The 18148-nt window shown below is 38.9% G+C and overlaps 2 protein-coding genes across 4 annotated transcripts in view; one reads left to right on the top strand and one right to left on the bottom strand.

Annotated features, from left to right (window-relative positions):
- Positions 1–5503, top strand: part of LOC124259785 (KICSTOR complex protein SZT2-like) — a 140359-nt gene extending 134856 nt beyond the window's left edge. The window contains 6 exon segments of the mRNA XM_046693992.1: positions 1050–1182; positions 1351–1554; positions 1869–1937; positions 2633–3675; positions 3740–4077; positions 4110–5503. Of these exon segments, the coding sequence (XP_046549948.1) occupies positions 1050–1182; positions 1351–1554; positions 1869–1937; positions 2633–2779 (553 nt within the window). The 3' untranslated portion in view covers positions 2780–3675; positions 3740–4077; positions 4110–5503.
- A 3364-nt stretch (positions 5504–8867) lies between these two features.
- LOC124259783 (serine/arginine repetitive matrix protein 2-like) overlaps positions 8868–18148 on the bottom strand; it is a 187645-nt gene continuing 178364 nt past the window's right edge. For all 3 annotated transcript variants that reach the window (XM_046693990.1, XM_046693989.1, XM_046693991.1), the window contains 2 exons: positions 14379–15562; positions 8868–12209 (listed from right to left, as the gene is read on the bottom strand). In XM_046693990.1, the coding sequence (XP_046549946.1) occupies positions 12068–12209; positions 14379–15562 (1326 nt within the window). In that variant the 3' untranslated portion in view covers positions 8868–12067. The remainder of the gene's footprint in view (positions 12210–14378; positions 15563–18148) is intronic.

Consider the following 18148-nt stretch of genomic DNA (forward strand, 5'->3'; position numbering starts at 1 on the left):
GCCAAATTTGAAAACGATTTTACTTGTAGTTTTGAGTAAAATGACCAAACACTGTCACAAAAGTTTTCTGCCTGACTATATGTATAGCATGTTGTGACAAGCTGCAGGTTAACAATGACAACTAAAGGTAATTGATAACTAGTAGCACCTGATTGGATGGGGCCAGGTGGAGAAGTTGTTATCCGCACAATGTTATTGGGTACTTCGTAAGGGATGTAGGCAATGACAGAGTAAACTACATGCTCCTTTCCTCGTAGCTTCCTTGATCTTGTAGTGATACCTTGTTTCCATTATAAGCAGAAAATGCCCTAGAGATGCAATAATAATAAAGTGTGAGGATGTCCTTTATTGATTGTCCAGAAGGTTCAAGTAATTATAATGAAAGTGAGTGAGTTAATATTTAACATCACATTGGCAATATTTCAGCCATATCATGACGAGAACATATTTGACATGGAAATGGAATATATGTATATTATAAAAATCTGTCGACGAAGGACAATAAAACAACTAGAATATCACAATCACAACTAAAACTAGTGTGGAAAGTTAAAACTGATAGCACTATTTGGACAATACAATGTAAATACAGGCTATAGATCGCCAACAACTGAAGGTAGATCACCAAACTAGGGACCATGGGGACTTACAGTGCCTTTGCTACCTGCATGGACCCTAGTTGGATTTACACCATCACTTCAGCTGCTGGCGATTGTAGGACAAGTTTACCCAACAGTTTAAAATAACAAAAATACTGCCTTTAAAAATCTGGTAAGTTTAAATTTAACATTGAAAGTTTTTGGACTTATGTATCCTCTCAGGAGGATTATAATGAAAGGCATGAAGTCATATCACTGAGGAAGTGGAAACATAGGTCTGTAGAACCTGAATATTCACAGTTTCTCTATAATGCATCATGATTGTACAACTTCTTGTCATGCTAATGCCCACCAAACTGTCAGATAGCAAACTCTTGCAAACTGATTTTTTAGACTTGAATATGGATAAGCTATGTGTGATGTTGGAATAAGTTTAACTGTATCTGACAGAGACAAGATTGCAGAGATGGTGGAGCTGTCGAAGGTGAAGTGTCGCCGGGATTATCTTTGGAACCGGATGAAGGTTATGGACGAGGACACTCGCAAGAAGAAACGCAGCGAGACTGACGAGAGCAGAGACCTGGTCAGTCATTGGTGTTTGAGTCATTGGAAAAGTAACTGGTCTGGTATAGTCGTTTTGTGAATAGTTGGTCAGTTGGTCATCAGTTATTGGTATAGCCAGATTGTGTTATGCATTGATGTTGTGTCATATAAGCAGGTCTGATGTATGTATTATGCTATGTGTCTACAGAATCTGGCCCGACTCTGCTTTGAGGAGTACTTGGAGCTCCTAGGGATGGTGACCCGGACACCCCTGGACGAGGTTGATCCCCAGCTCACCCCCTTCCTTAACATGCCCCTACAGTGGTACACCCTGCTGTTTGACGTTCTCATCAACAAATACCCCGACACCCACCGCAGCTTTGTCAGTGGCGACGGCCAACAGAGACACGTTGTGAGTAGACATGACATGGCCAACAGATACATTGTGTGTACAAGTGTGTGGTAGCATCCAACAGATACATTGTGTGTACAGGTGTGTGGTAGCAGCCAACAGATGCATTGTGTGTACAAGTGTGTGGAAGCAGCCACAGAGAGTTGAGTTGGTCCTTTTGTTTGCTGTACATATCATCTACACAGTAACCACCAACCCTGCTCCAATAAGTAAAACATGCATATACATGTATTTTTTTCACTATTTTTGTGATTTCAAGAAGAAAAACAAGGAATGATTTACTTTGGCCATATGTACATGTTTTCTTCTTTCAGCTAATACTCAATCCCAACAACCTGGATATGTTCATGATGACCTCCGTTGACTACAAGGCTAACAGAGGGGTGAGTAGTGTCTTTTGTTATGATCTCTGTTCACTGCAAGGCTTACAGATCATTTGATAGGTAGGGTCTTCTGCCGTGACCTCCAGTGATTATAAGGCCTCCTGATGTCTCCATCCCTCTCCTAATGTCTCCCCTCCTCTCCTACAGGAGCTGTGTATTCTCCACCTAATGTCTCCATCCCTCTCCTAATGTCTCCCTTCCTCTCCTACAGGAGCTGTGTATTGTGCACGTCATGTCTCCATCTCTTTCCTACAGGAGCTGTGTATTGTCCACCTAATGTCTCCATCTCTCTCCTACAGGAGCTGTGTATTGTCCACCTAATGTCTCCATCTCTCTCCTACAGGAGCTGTGTATTGTCTACCTAATGTCTCCATCTCTCTCCTACAGGAGCTGTGTATTGTCCACCTAATGTCTCCATCTCTCTCCTACAGGAGCTGTGTATTCTCCACCTAATGTCTCCATCTCTCTCCTACAGGAGCTGTGTATTGTCCACCTAATGTCTCCATCTCTCTCCTACAGGAGCTGTGTATTGTCCACCTAATGTCTCCATCTCTCTCCTACAGGAGCTGTGTATTGTCTACCTAATGTCTCCATCTCTCTCCTACAGGAGCTGTGTATTGTGCACCTCATGTCTCCATCTCTCTCCTACAGGAGCTGTGTATTGTGCACGTCATGTCTCCATCTCTCTCCTACAGGAGCTGTGTATTGTCCACCTGGAGCCGCAGCTTGACCAGGAACACACACCAACCAACCCCAACCTACCAGTGTTCACAACACAGTCTCACATCGAAGACTTTGTCAATGCTTGTATATTCCACACATGGACATACATGCTGCAATAGACATCGATCCATCTGTGTTGTCAACAAGTCTTCCACATGCTGCAGGATGTAGACAGCTATGGCAGGCAGCCTGGTGTTGATTCATCAGACTCCTAGAACCAAGTGATCCATGCTGTCACTGGACCATCACGGACCCTCCACAGTTCCTAGTGCTAAATCTCTTAAGTGGACATACACTGTGACTTTCATGCTGTACATATAAGTAATGGAATCTATACAATAATGTTTGATATTGGTTTGTGCAAGGTGAAAGTGACAGCAACTGAGTTGTAATATAGAGGCATTGTAAAAATTTTATACCATAGTCTTTCAATATTAAATCTCTTCGCTACAGTGTTGTACATATACTAAGACATTGTCTTAAACTAAATTTTCAAAGTATTGTACGTCTAAAGATTTTTGTGTGGAATATAGTTATGTTAGTCTGAAAACTCTTTAAACTGATTTAGTCAGCTTAAAGTGTTCATGATATCAGGGCTGTCATAATTCCATTGTTTAAGAAAACGAAGGAGCTGACTGAATCATGGCATTCTGATCAGATTCTTGATGCTTGTATTGTTATAGTGTTTTCCTTCGTAACGGTAGGTTTGCAGGATTGTCGTGACAGTTTTGCTTGTATCCATCTACTTATTTTGCTAATGTGTTTGAATGATAATATTTGAAAAATAAGTAGGTGCACAATATACAGTTCATAGAGGGGAGGCCGGTCAGTGGACGTACTGAATGTCTCTGTTGGAGGTGAGAATGGTGAATGTTTCTCTCTCAGGTGAGAATATTGAATGTCTCTGTTGGAGGTGAGAGTGTTCATGTTGAATGTCTCTGTTGGACATGAGAGTGTTCATGTTGAATGTCTCTGTTGGAGGTGAGAGTGTTCATGTTGAATGTCTCTGTTAGAGGTGAGAGTGTTCATGTTGAATGTCTGTTGGAGGTGAGAGTGTTCATGTTGAATGTCTGTTGGAGGTGAGAGTGTTCATGTTGAATGTCTCTGTTGGAGGTGAGAGTCCATGTTGAATGTCTCTGTTGGAGGTGAGAGTATTCATGTTGAATGTCTCTGATGGAGGTGAGAGTGTTCATGTTGAATGTCTCTGTTTGAGGTGAGTGTGTTCATGTTGAATGTCTCTGTTGGAGGTGAAAGTGTTCATGTTGAATGTGTCTGTTGGAGGTGAGAGTGTTCATGCTGAATGTCTCTGTTGGAGGTGAGAGTGTTCATGCTGAATGTCTCTGTTGGAGGTGAAAGTGTTCATGATGAATGTCTCTGTTGGAGGTGAGAGTGTTCATGTTGAATGTCTCTGTTGGAGGTGAGAGTCCATGTTGAATGTCTCTGTTGGAGGTGAGAGTATTCATGTTGAATGTCTCTGATGGAGGTGAGAGTGTTCATGTTGAATGTCTCTGTTGGAGGTGAGAGTGTTCATGTTGAATGTCTCAGTTGGAGGTGAGAGTGTTCATGTTGAATGTCTCAGTTGGAGGTGAGAGTGTTCATGTTGAATGTCTCAGTTGGAGGTGAGAGTGTTCATGTTGAATGTCTCTGTTGGAGGTCAGTGTTTATGTTGAATGTCTCTGTTGGAGGTGAGAGTGTTCATGTTGAATGTCTCAGTTGGAGGTGAGAGTGTTCATGTTGAATGTCTCTGTTAGAGGTGAGAGTGTTCATGTTCAATGTCTCCATTCTGAGGGAGTGACTGTGCTTGAGACAGTAACATGTGCTTGAAAAGGTTTTTAGGAGAGATATCTGTTTCAAACGAGTTGAATGTCAACTATCTAGTCATTAAGTCAGTATTTACATAGTGACTTTGTTTGGTCAGTTTGGTTGAAGGCTTCTGTAAGTTCCATCACAGCATGTCAGCTGGAACCAATGAGCTGGGCTCTAACATACCAACAGTCAGAATTGGGATTCAACCTGATGACCAGCATGATCCTGGCATGTGTAAGGGAAGCAACTCTGTATTGGTTGCTGCCCCTTTTTCACAAGGCCACCAGTCTAAATCACTTGTATGAATGGTGAGCACAAATTGACATACAATGAGTATTAGATTTTTATTTGTGTATTTGACACTAGTATTTGAGTATGAATGTCAGTAAAACTATTGTATATAGTGATTAGTGCTCAGACTTATGTGTTTTGCTCATGTATTCCCCTCATATTTTATGCTGCATTATTGAGTACTGGTATAATTTCCAGTATAGTCCTGACTATACTACCTACAGAAAGTAAGGGAATGCATGTAGTGTTGAATATGTTTGTGTTTAGTTTTAGTTATGTTGGACCCTAAAATTGTGTTCTATTCTTGACAAGCATTGTTTTAGATTATTGCATCCCATTTGCAATAAGAATGGATTAAAATATTGACTATACTTACAATTGTATACCAAAGAGTATAGATGTTGAAATGTTTGGAGTGAATTAGGGTAATAGAGATTACTACTGTCCATCAGATACCAGTTGTCTTACAGGATGAATTGACAGAGGTGAGTGTGTTCTATCATCACTGGTGTACCTGACCCAGACCTAATTACTTCCAGATATCTGTGACGTAAAACAACATTCATACATTTTGTCTTGAAACCTTGTCTTTGTGTGATGACTTGGCTGTGGGGGTGATCAGTAACTGTTGGACTATTACACCTTATGCCGAGTAAGCTGGTGAACATTGCAGTGTAGGTACAAGGGTTTGTTCATACAGATGTACTGGATCATGTCACACATACAAAACTTGCAAATGGGAGAAAAGGGGGCTAGTTATCAACCGTTTGAACTTTTCTGACAAATTTCACACCTGAATGTAAATGTTTTTGTAATTTTAAAATTTGTCAGTTTAAGTGGGCCAGAAAAGGTGCCTCCCCTACCTCCCCTGAGTCAAGAATCCCTGTTAAGATGAAGCAGCACCAATTATTGTCAACAGGCGACAATAAGACGACCTGGTGATAATCTTTTACTGTTCATCATTGTCTCATTATTTATGGGTTGTTTTTACAAGTTTAATGCTCAAGAATAGCGTGTGTAGTTACAGTGAAAATGCCAGTAGTTTCAGTATATCATGTTCAACTGAGTTCAACTGATTTCGAATAGTGCTATGACCAGAGCCATTGACTCTGTATGATGTGTTCATTCATATAGTAGTCTACATCTCACGAGTGTGTACATATCTGTATATAATTAATGAAATCATATCAACAAGAGGCTCATATGCTCACCTGAATTTCTTGTAGCTATCACTAGAGGAAAACAAGCTAGTTTTGCCATTTCCCTTTATTAGAGTCCAGACTTCCATTACAAGCCATCCTCATATATGCGGTGTCCAAACCTCAGTAGCCGGGCATCAATAAGATGGCAGGTCCTTCATTTATGGATGCCCAAGATGACACTTCTAGAAGACATACTGTACTGTGATATGCTGGTGATTAATAATAACCATTACTAGCAAATACTCTTTGTATGACTCTAGAAATTGGGATTCAGTAAGGTAAAGCCAATGTGCCTGCTTTTCACAGATGGAACCTGGTCAACAGCTTGCAGGAAATGATTAGACACTAAATCTTTCTGGTACTTTTGGGTTGAGTCCCATACGGGATTTGAACCCACACTCTCAGAGCCAGGTATTCCAACACGGTCTATACAATGCATCAGTACTTTTAGAAAATACTCCCAAAATATTTGATACAAGTCATAGCTGACGCAATATGTTGTCAAATAAGTGAACTCCAGTAAATACGATAAGCATGCAGTCTGTCAGATACAACAGAGGACAATATCGTAAGATGTGCATTCACAGCCCTTTCTTAATTTTGAATTATTTCACTGACAAAATAATTTTCATGACTCACAAATTTAGAAAATGACTCCCAAAAACATTTACTGTGAGTCGCCATGATCATGGTAGAATCCTATTCTAGTCATGACAATATGAGGACCCCATATCTTTGATCCTACACAATAAACCTGTATCATCGCTGTGTCTTAGTACCCGTGAAGGTCCGGGTTAGAATGTACATTCAGTAACCCAGGCTTGTTGTAAGAGGCGACTAACGGGATCGGGTGGTCAGGCTCGCTGACTGGGTTGACACATGTCATCGCTCATCCCAATTGCGTAGATCGATGTTCCCTGGATTGTCTGGTCAAGGTCCTATTATTTACAAAGATAGGTGGAATATTAATGAAAACTCAACTCACTCACTGTGTCTTAGTAGAGATACAAGGGGATGATATATGGCTTGATCAAACTAAATTTTCTTTCAGATTGTAATGAACAACACAATGATACAGGGATATTATTCAGTAAATGAGCTTGAGATTTTCAAAATCATTTTTAGAAATTTTTTAATGCATTTTTCCTTCTACAATGAGATACCTAGTCGACATTTTTCTTGCATGTACATAATTTTAACATATGCAAGCATGCAGATAAGCACTTTTGTAAGTCATGCTTTTATATATTTCAAATGAACTCATATTTTCAGATTTCAGATAATTTTTGGTTCTCATGTAAACTGGGTTTACCAAATGTATTTTGAACCCTGGTATAACATTCTGGGCAAAGGCAATTGATTTCTTCTTTTGTCTTCTATACAGGATTTCATATGAAATGTGTTTAATCATAATAGGGTGTTTGTGAAGGCTGGCATACTGTCCTTCCGATGTTGATATATTTGGGGGTGTATTTAAGGAATGTGTTGGGTGATGATGAGCCACCAGGTTGAGATTCTTGCCTCAGTTTATTTTTTGCTTTGGTTTATGATGTCAGGAGGTACTAATATACTCAACAGCAAAAATAACATGTCTGTCCTTTTTTCGTCTTGCTATCATATTTTTTTAATCTCAAACTTTCAATTGTAGTGTATGGAAGGCATACTCTACTTTATTGAAACATTTACTTTAAACAATAGTCACACACTAAGGAAAATAGAAAATAGAAAATTTCATTTTAAGACTTCTTATTGTGATTTCAATAAAAACCTGACTTTGAAGAAGAAAGGAAATATGAGGTGTTACTTTCTGTTTGAATGTAACATGAGTTTAAATGTTTACCTGGTATTAGTGATATCGCAGCCATTATCAAAATTATATCAATTAATGTTTGTGATACTTTATTATGTTTAAAGGCAGAAATCCATCTTTTAATCTCCATTTTTCACTCAACTTGATGCAATAAATCTAGTGATGACTTCTTGGCTGCTCTTCCAGTCAAATACCAGTCATCATGATGAGTAGATATCTTCAAAGGATATTTGGGGTATATGGACGTAGTTTTCCCCCAGAAATTAATGAGGATTTGATGTTTGCTTTTTGTCCTCGAGTATGATCTTCAGAAGCTGCTCACATTGTGTGATGGGTGTATGTTCTGTAAATGCTTTATTCCTTTCACATGCCTCCTGATCAGATGTCGCCTAGAGTAGCCAGACTCTGACTGGGTACTTCCTGATCTTGTGCTGGACAGTTTTGTAGAATCATGACTAGTTAATTTCTTGAATGTGATCAGATCAACTGTAATTGCTTTGACTTGTGTTGAACACATGTACTTTATACATGTCTTTTGTAAATAAACTATGAATTCTTCCTGTGCACTGTCTGTATGTGGTGTTCGGGGTCAACCTGGACTTCTGGATCAAGGTCAAGCTTAGTGAATATTGTCCTTGGCAAGGACAGGACATGAGCTCAAGACTTGGCTGACACATGCCATCATATCCCAATTGCGTGGATCGATGCTCATGATGTTGATCACTGGATTGTCTTGTCCAGACTCGATTATTTACTGACCGCCGCCATATAGCTGGAATATTGCTGAGTGCGGCATTATACAGCAAGCAAACAAACAAACAAACAAACCAGACATGAGTTTCACATGATACCCATGAGGAGAGTCCAACCAACCAACCAAGATACCAACATTGTAACACTAGGTTCCTATTTCCATTAATAAAGTGAGAAGTGATAGCAGGGAGCAGAACACAGCATCATCGAGGTAGTTATGAAGGCAACAAAGTTATAGATGGGTAATCAGAGGTTTCAAATCACATAAATCCTGTAGAATGCAAGACAAGCAGAGGTTTCAAATCATCCAAATCCTGTAGAATGCAAGACAAAACGAGCAAGGAATATGTTAATATAATGCATATTTATTGCTTGAGACATCAAGATGATTATATGTGTAATGTAACACATCCAGATCTGAATGATATGTTTTCACAGTATGGTGTATACATGTAATATCTGGGTATTGGCAACTCATTGCACGGTCATATAGAAGTATGTACAGTCTAAGCTTGGTAAGGCACGCTAGGGATATTGTCATATCGAAGTACTTTCCTTCAATAACTCCACGGGTCACAGTCAGGAAACAACGTGAGATGGAAACAATATATTTATGTACATCAGTTTAAACTTGTTTGGCACCTGTTCTACTGGAGTTTTATTCTCATGATAGTTCTTGATTAAAGACAGCTTTTAAGAATTTTTGTTGACATTTCAAACACAAATATGTTCTCTTGATTTGTACATAGGATGTCCCTATTACCAGTAGTACTGAAAAATGAATCTGTCCATATCTAATTTTAGATATCATTCACATTGTGAATATATGTCAAATCTGATTGTAACCTTTCTCTTACAAATGTAACCTTTCTCTTACAAATGATTACACATGTTGCATAGGTGTATATATGTTGTTACACATGTGGAGATACTCAGGAAAATGGCTGCATTTTTCTGTATACATTTCTACATTATTCAGACCTCTACAAAAGCTATAAAAAGGTTCCAGATATTTAATTACCTTAATAAACACAAGCGCACTAGGGAATATTGGTCTTGGTATAATATTTCAAATTTTAAAAAACATATTAAACTTATGCACAAATTGTCCAGGCATGTGTAAAGGTATTACAATGACTGCCAGGTTACAAGGCTGCATCTGCATAGTCGGACATGCACACTGCTATGTACATGTAATGGAATGTAATTGACGCCACTGTCTCTGTATAACAGGATAACAAACATATGCAATGCACACAATCAATTTGAAATGTACAAGTAAATGCTCAATCTGGCAAGCTGATGATTAATCTAATCATGTTACGACAACACTTAAACCACAACATACAGGCAGGATGGAATTGGATTTGGTATTAATCAAATACAACATGGATGAAAATTTGATAACTTTATCTGTAACAAATATGTCTATATCTGACAAAACAATATGTAAATATTTACTGGGATACTTTCTGGATTAGTATCAGTAGTATCTCTCTCACTTTTTAATTGAATATGTAACATGAATAAAACCGACATCTCTAACAAAATCAATTCTTGAAATGTTCATGTTGATTTCCATAAATACAAATAACCATGAAATTAAATTCAAAGAATTATTTTAAACAGTGTCATGTTCAAACAGTGGACATGTTAGTATGGTCGTACAAACATTTATTCCCCTATCAGCATCATGTTGCTTTGAGACACCACGTGACATAGGCACCTCTTGGCACTTGTCAGGATTGTGGGGAGTTTCAGTTATATGTCTCATATACCACAAAATATGTGCAGTTGCCAAGGTGGAGGTGAATAAATATATAACATTTCGGTACAGTACAGCCTGCACCGGCTTGGCAAAAGGTATATTTCAATAGTATGGTAGGTGCATTGAAAAACATTTTCAGATTCAAAATCGAAATGAGCTAGATGAAACTGTCTCCCATTTCAAAATGTAGACACCTTCCTTGATCTGACACCAGGTGTTGTGGAAGACATAGCATAAACTGCTGATGATTCCTGACTGAACCTCAGTTGATGACAAAATGTATGTAATAACACAGGTGATTTTTACTTATTCTTCTAGTATAACAAGGAAAAATATAATGTGCTTTGGATGTGATTAACATTGGTATAAATAGTTGAGTGGCCGCCAGTATGTTGTACAGAATGTAGGGCAATGGTGTGGGTAAACAGGCACAGGGTCATCATGTACAATTTATCACATTCAACGGCTGTAGTAACTTGTTCAGATTCAACATCATACATAAACTTGTATGTATATATTTGTTCCTTGTATACAAACAATAAACACTGTATCCCAATCAAATACTGCTGACTCTGCGTACATACACACAATATGAGCATTGCACATTATAGCCTGACTTTCTCTTTTTCCCTTACAGGTTGAAGCCTTCAGAGTTAACTTGACCAAAATGGATGTTACTAGACTCAGGCTTCAGACCAGGCCCTGTTTCACAGAGCGATCGTAGTGCTAAGGTGATCGTAACTCCCAGACTTTAACAGACTTACGACAGTCGTAGCGCTATGATCGCTTTGTGAAATGGGCCCCAGTGGCTAAAGTTCCAAATTGTAATTTGGATATTTCTAGTTTTTTAGTACACTACATTCAGGTGTTTTACAATGTTCACATATATGAGATTGTCAGGGAAGTATGTGCAAAGCTAGTCATTTTCCACGTACTGGTCTACAGGTGCATTGGGATACAACATTTCCAAGTCTGTCAGCGATGCTTCAGAGATGGACAAACATGTACATTACATATAGGTGAATGTACCACCTATTACACTCACAGAATATATTATTGGCCTTTACATACAAAGCAAGCCTGTCACGCTATCTACAGTGATATGTACATTTGTTCATGTTAGACAGCTGTGATGCTCACCGCGATGCAGCATGACAAGTATTTTGATTGACGGACATACACTGTCTGTATAATGAAATATATATGCTTTTGGCAAAGTTTGTACATTTCAGATCCCAGTCTTCCAAGAAGGTCCCCTACAGTTTCATACATACTCTGAATACATGCATCTTAATCTACACCCATAGCTGCACCAGGCACCACACTGACACCATCGTCAGTGTCTGCAACATCACCGTATGTACAAGCTGCTACTGTCTAGCTTCAGGCTATAGCACCATGGAGCACTGTTTGGAAGGGAATATGGTACAAAGATGAGAGGGCTTCTTTGAGAGGCATTTTAGAGAGCTGTTGATGTGCCTCGTTTAACTCAACAGTGAAAAGTTTTCGAAATTTTTATCAGGATCATATTAATTTTTTAGACATATATTTCAAGTTGACACCCTTAACTTCATTATGATTTCTCAACAAATCTGTCGGGATATTTTAATCTGTTTTAACAGATTATCTTAGAAATTGGAATAATATTTCTCAATCTTTGATTTCCACCATCATGGTCCTTTCCCCAATACTAATACTCTCCATAATTATGATTGATTACTCCTAGATAGTTCATGTTTTGTTCAGCTATTGTTCAGCTATTGTTCAGGTATATTGTTCAGTTGTTACACATCTGTTCCCATTGAGCAGCTACGTTGCCTTTCTTGTTGGAGGCTTGTTCTCCGTCAGACTTTCCATTTGGAGTTGCCTCCCTTGGACTGTTGGGTTCCTTCTCGTCACCTGGTGTGGCTCTCTGTTTCCTGAAATACAAGATATGTTTGTTAAGGATATGGGGTTATCATGTATCTGGGGCAAAAACATAGAAATGTCTGTCATGTTTTCATGGCATCACATAAGAATACAAAAATTAATAAAACCCAAGACAAAAATGTTCAAAACTACAACTGCTGCTAAATGTATAACAGTCTAAAGATGTGATGTGTCCAAATAAAAAAATGCAACTACAAGCCTAAGGAAAATTCATTCACTCACTATCTCACACTCTCATTCACTCACTATCTCACACTCATTCAAGACTGAAAGTGTCAGTGCATGTATCAGGCAAAGCATATTTCCTTACTTCAAAAGTCAAAATTCAAAAGCAGCCAGTATCCTGGAGTATATAACTGGCAGGGGCATTTAGTGGTGTCAGTAACAAGCATACAGGCATATAACAGAAGTTTTGATAAGTTGTGAACTTCATGCCATGCAAAACTAAGTCTTTTTGTATCAGCAAGTTTGGTGCTACACTAAGGAAGATATCTGAAAGGAAAATCATGATCCCTAACTTTTTTGGTTCGGTACATCTTGCATATATTTCTCTCCTCACAAGAAATACTAATCTCTGATTTCTTTTCTTAAACAATTAAACTGTCATAAAGAGTGGAGGGCTCCAGGGAATGGCAATGTTGAACAACATACCCAATGAATTGTACCTGTTTTGAGAAGTAGAATCTTTAACCACTAGGCTACCCAACTGGCCATACTCTCAAATTAACAGACCAAGGTCAACCCTGGCAGCAAATTCTTTATGAAAATGGCTGGACTTCCATTCCATATTATAAAGCTCTGTGACATGTAAGAGTCAACAAACTCATGTCTTCCCAATTACATCCAACATACATTTAATAGCCTTCCACAACAGCTTCATAAGCCTTCATATCAACCATGTTTTGTCAATGAGTTTTTCTCCACTTTCTCCAATATATTTGCTATGGTCTCATAACTCAACCTAAGTAAATATTGTGCCCTGCAGAAGAGGTTGTAATTGGTGACACGCCACTGTAGGTCGCCCTATGATGACCTGCTGTTGCGATACAAACAGGTTACCTTATATAGGCGTCAGAAGTTGCCAGACGGGATTCCTAATGTATGTGCACAGTAAGGCACAACAGTCCTGCTGGTGTACAATCATGTCTCCCTTTGAGAGGGAATATTTACAGTTTCCTGTGTACCTCTCCAGAGGCAGGTTATTGCTCATGTTAGCCAATCCTATGTATGCATAAGATTGGGTTTACAATGTGATCAGAGAATAAATTGAAAAGTGTCTAATCTTGCATGCTCTACATAAATATTGTTTAGTTTTCTTTAAAAAATCAATTTCTGAATAAAGTTTTAAGTGTTTGTGATAGGCCTCAGTAATCCATTCATTCAAAGGAAAATCTGCAGTGCTGCAGGAAATAAGTTTTTCTTTGATGAAGAAAAGCAGCTTTCAGTTTGACAGGTAGGTGGGGTAAGATGACACACTGTAAAGACACACTGTTAACTGTACTGGTATAAAGAAATGGGTGCATCTGTACCCCAGCCAGTGTGCGAAAAAGCCACTGGCCCGCTAGCCCGTGGCTAGTAAAAATCCAGTCGTACCAGTATATCTCCACTGGCCCGACTGGATTGTGAATTTTCAAGGGGTAATTTTGTAAATTAACACTCTCTCCGACTTGTTCAGTTATACACTTGTAAATCATGCAAGGTAAACGCCTGATATAAATGTTTATCATATTAGCAGCTTAATGAAAAAAGCCATGTCTACATTCAAATTTCAGGCTAGTGAATTATTTTGTGGGCTAGTAACTTTCAGGCATTATCACACTTATGAAACTATTCCGCAACCTGATCAAAATAAACCCTATCTCATCCAGTTCACAAGGTTCTGCAACTTAACTGACATACCTTAAGAGGGCCTCAATTGTAAAAAAACACCAAAAATACTGAGTTGCTGAGTGTCTGTGATATGAATACCATTCTATTTAATTGTACATTTCAAGTACATGTAATAATTATGAATAGTTCTTAAAATCCTCTTGTCACAAACTCCATTTTCATAGATTTCTAGAACAAACCAAACCTGAATTAGAAGAGGTTGCTATCTGATCTCTAAATACTTGTTCAAGTGATTTCCTGTCTTATCATCTACCAAAGATGTGACCTACCTCAGTTCATCCTCTCGCTCTCTCATTTCCCTAAGCTCTCTCTCGATCTTTGACTCGGCAGTATTCCGACTCTCCTTGTACGAAAACCCTGCTCCACCGGCAGACATCACCTTTCTTGACTTCAGAAGCTCTGCCTTGGGGGTTGTCTTCGTTTGGCTCACATTTGCAGCACTGTCCACTTCATCTGACTTTGTTGGGGTGTACCCCGCAGATGATTTCCTTGTCACAAAGTTCTTCTTCACATTAGCATTGGTAGTTTCCTGTCCCGTGACAGCCACGTACTTGAGTGGTTGGATATGTTCCTCAGACGTGGTGATGATCTTCCCCTCCTTGCGCAGATCCATCTCTCTCTGTTTCTGTTTGATGATCTCCTGCTGGAGTCTGTTGGAGGAGTAGCGCTTCATCGTGTTGTTGTTCTCCACAGGAGACCGGAAGTACCGAGGAGAGTGCTCCGGAGGTGACATGGACAGAGATGGAGGAGGACCACTTCTCTGCTCTGCTTTGGGATCAGGAAGATCAGGAAGACCTTTTGATCTTCTGAGTTCATTCTCTCGCTCACGGGCAAGACGAATCTCACGTTCAATTGGTGTTTCCGATTGGGGTTTGTATGAAAACTCATCCTCTTCCTGATTGTGTGCACCCAAATCAGTAGGTGATTTGCCAGTGCTGTGACTAGAAGCTAGTGAGTCTACAGAACCGCTACGTTTAGATTTTTGAAGGAAAGGTGAAACGTCTTTTTGCCATGTTCCCTGGCGTGCTGCAGGGGAAGAGTTTGAAACTTTGGGGGTTGTCTTAGATGCCGACGTTGGCTGTGATTGCTGCTGCTGTTGTTTTGCAGGTGTTGCAACATCACTCACTTGATTCAGTCTTGACCTCTGGTGTTGCAGTTCTTCCTCTCGTTCTCTTGCTTCCCTCAACTCCCGTGCTATAAGACTCTCACCCTCATGATTATAACCTGAAATTGCCTTCTCGTAAGACACACTCTTTGTCTGGTTGTGGTTAATATCGTTCTGTGGCTCGGCCTGTTTCTGATTCTGCTCAGGCTCTGCTGGGGATGCAGGTTCATCAGCTGTCTTGCCCTTCCTCTGTCGCTGAAGCTCTGCCTCCCTCTCACGCTGAATTCGGATCTCCTTCTCAATGATGCTCTCTTTCGTTTCCTCTGCTTCACCATTAGCTCTCGACTCCTGTAAAAACAAAACCTGGGTCAGTGTCTCCCAAATACAACATGACGTCTCTGAAGACAGGGTTAATCGATGGATATCATCTTCTGTATTCTTTCAATGTAACATTTCAGAACAAGTGTTAGTACCTTTATTGACCACATGCATGTGAACAAATATATTGCAATGAAAGGGTAAAGAAGTAGAAACCCTTCAGTAATCTGAATCCAATGATGCCACAGCTTTTAAAATGTCACTTCAGTATATCTCCAGGATGCTATAGTCATCAGCATGCTGTATACGGTATTATACATGAAAACCTACACATCTAATTGTTTCATAACATAACATATAACTCTCTGACTGACATCTTATCTTTCCTTACCATGAAATCTGGTTATTAATCACTAACGTCGGCTTGAAGAATAGTTGTAACAATGTCCGAACGCACAGAGTCCTCTGACCAGTACACCTAACCACTATCCTACACCTGCTTGACCTCACGACCTAAACACCTTAAAACTCTGAACACGACATCTGATCTAAATGCCACATTGATAACTTGCTCATTGATTAGATATTGACATCAGTGAAGACTCACAGACATCTGTCATGATAAAGGTTTATCTTGGTTAACAAATGGTAGAATAAACTTGGCCTGGATGTCCCAGTTTGCTGCGGACATTCCGACTTCCCTAGCGACCTGGCAGTGTAGACAGATGGAAGTGCCATGCTCCTCAACCGGAACATTGCAGGCAGCATGTCTGTCACCAGGGATGTGACGCAGCATTCAGGTTTAAACTTAATGCTTGCATATTTCAGTAGCATGCATGTGCCTGCATATTCAGTGACATGTGTGTCTGATGACTTGTCTACTATATACTGAACACTATAAGTTAGGGATTGTGAACAGATTGGGGGGAATATTTCTAAGAGATTTTGTGCTCAGTCATTACAAAAGACATCTTTCAAAATATTCTTGAACTTTTTCTTTTGTTTTATTAAACATTCATCTTCCTAATAATTTACAGATATTAAAAAATACTGAAAGGTAATGTGAGAGAGTGAATTTAGTTTTATGCCGCATTTAGCAATATTCCAGCAATATCACGGAGGGGGACACCAAAAATGGGCTTTATACATTGTACCCATGTAGGGAATCAAACCCAGATCATTGGTGTGATGAGCGAACACTTTAACCACTAGACTACCCCACTGCTCCCAGAACTGTAATATAATAGCACAGCATTTCTAAAAATAAGGAAAACAATCTCAAACAGAAAGCATTTGAAAAAAATTAATTATCTCAATTTTGTTCAATATTTTACAACTTTATCATGCTCATATCACCTGTACTTGTCATTACATGAAAACCCTGGTAGCATAATGCAGCCATGTCACCAGGCAGAGTAATGCTGCCAGTTCTGTAAGTTGTTTAATCCTTTAATTAGTCATCACTTCTCCACATACTTACTATGATCAACCTAAGAAAAGCAGATACAAAATGCCCACAAAACAAACCTGAACATTCCCTGTAAACATCAGTAATCCTAATATTCAACGCCATAACATTCACCAATAACATGATCGACACATTTTGTGAGTGTGAAAGACTGCACAAAGTACACTCGGTCTGCATTGTGATTCGAGTGTCCCTTCAAAATCCAGATCCCTTGGGTATTTGTCTATTGTTTAAACAACTTTTTCTATATTCCTGACGCCTGTTTCTTCAAAGTCTAGGATCATTAGTTGGGCTTTGTTGGCTAACTTCAAGCAACATCAAGGATATTTCACAAACAGGCGACAGCGGCCATGTTCTCTAGGATCTTCCATTATAATGAATTTACTCAAAGGTGTTACGCAGTTTGGCGTAATCTGTCAAATATTTTATCGTTTTCTAAATTTCCAGCAGACATTTTGGAGTCCTTTGACATACATCATGTTCTTTTGTAGCAACATATCAACTAGCCTTGGTTTTCTATTTCCAGAAATAAATGTGTTAGCTTTAAACAAGGACATGTGACCTCACAGCACCAGATACAAATATTGCATTACAAAGAAGCCTCCTTATACATCCTTCATCAAGCATAGCTGAAGGACTTTTAGGAAGATATGAATCACCTTTCAGATACCATCAGGTTATCACGTTTTGTTGTTATTTTCAAATATTAGAATAAACACTTATATTTGTTTTGCCAGAAATTTGTCAGATTTACCGAAGTATCCATTTGGGACAACAGTAAATATTTTGTACAATTTGGGATTTATTCAAATTTGTTTTTGATGAGTTCTGCAAAACTAACAACTCTGAAAACCTTCCTCTCTTGTTGTTGAGACAATCTAACATGTAGTTATTATAAAAACCAAAAGTTTGGAAACGTTTTGCTCATACATTTCCCATAGATTCTCAGGCCTATAGTCTACTAATGTGAACTTTAAAAATACCTTGTTATTTTTAACAAATCTAATGTCCATTTACATTGCAGTTTTAACATTAGAAGCTACCATGACATGGTGATCAAAACAATTTCTCATGTAGTTCAGAAAAGCCACTCACGTGGTTCATGGTGAATTTTTATCAGCATTCATGAACTGAGCCAAAAGGAAGAT

Source organism: Haliotis rubra, unplaced genomic scaffold, assembly GCF_003918875.1.
Source record: "Haliotis rubra isolate DU_JTF1 unplaced genomic scaffold, ASM391887v1 Scf737, whole genome shotgun sequence".
NCBI lineage: Eukaryota > Metazoa > Mollusca > Gastropoda > Lepetellida > Haliotidae > Haliotis > Haliotis rubra.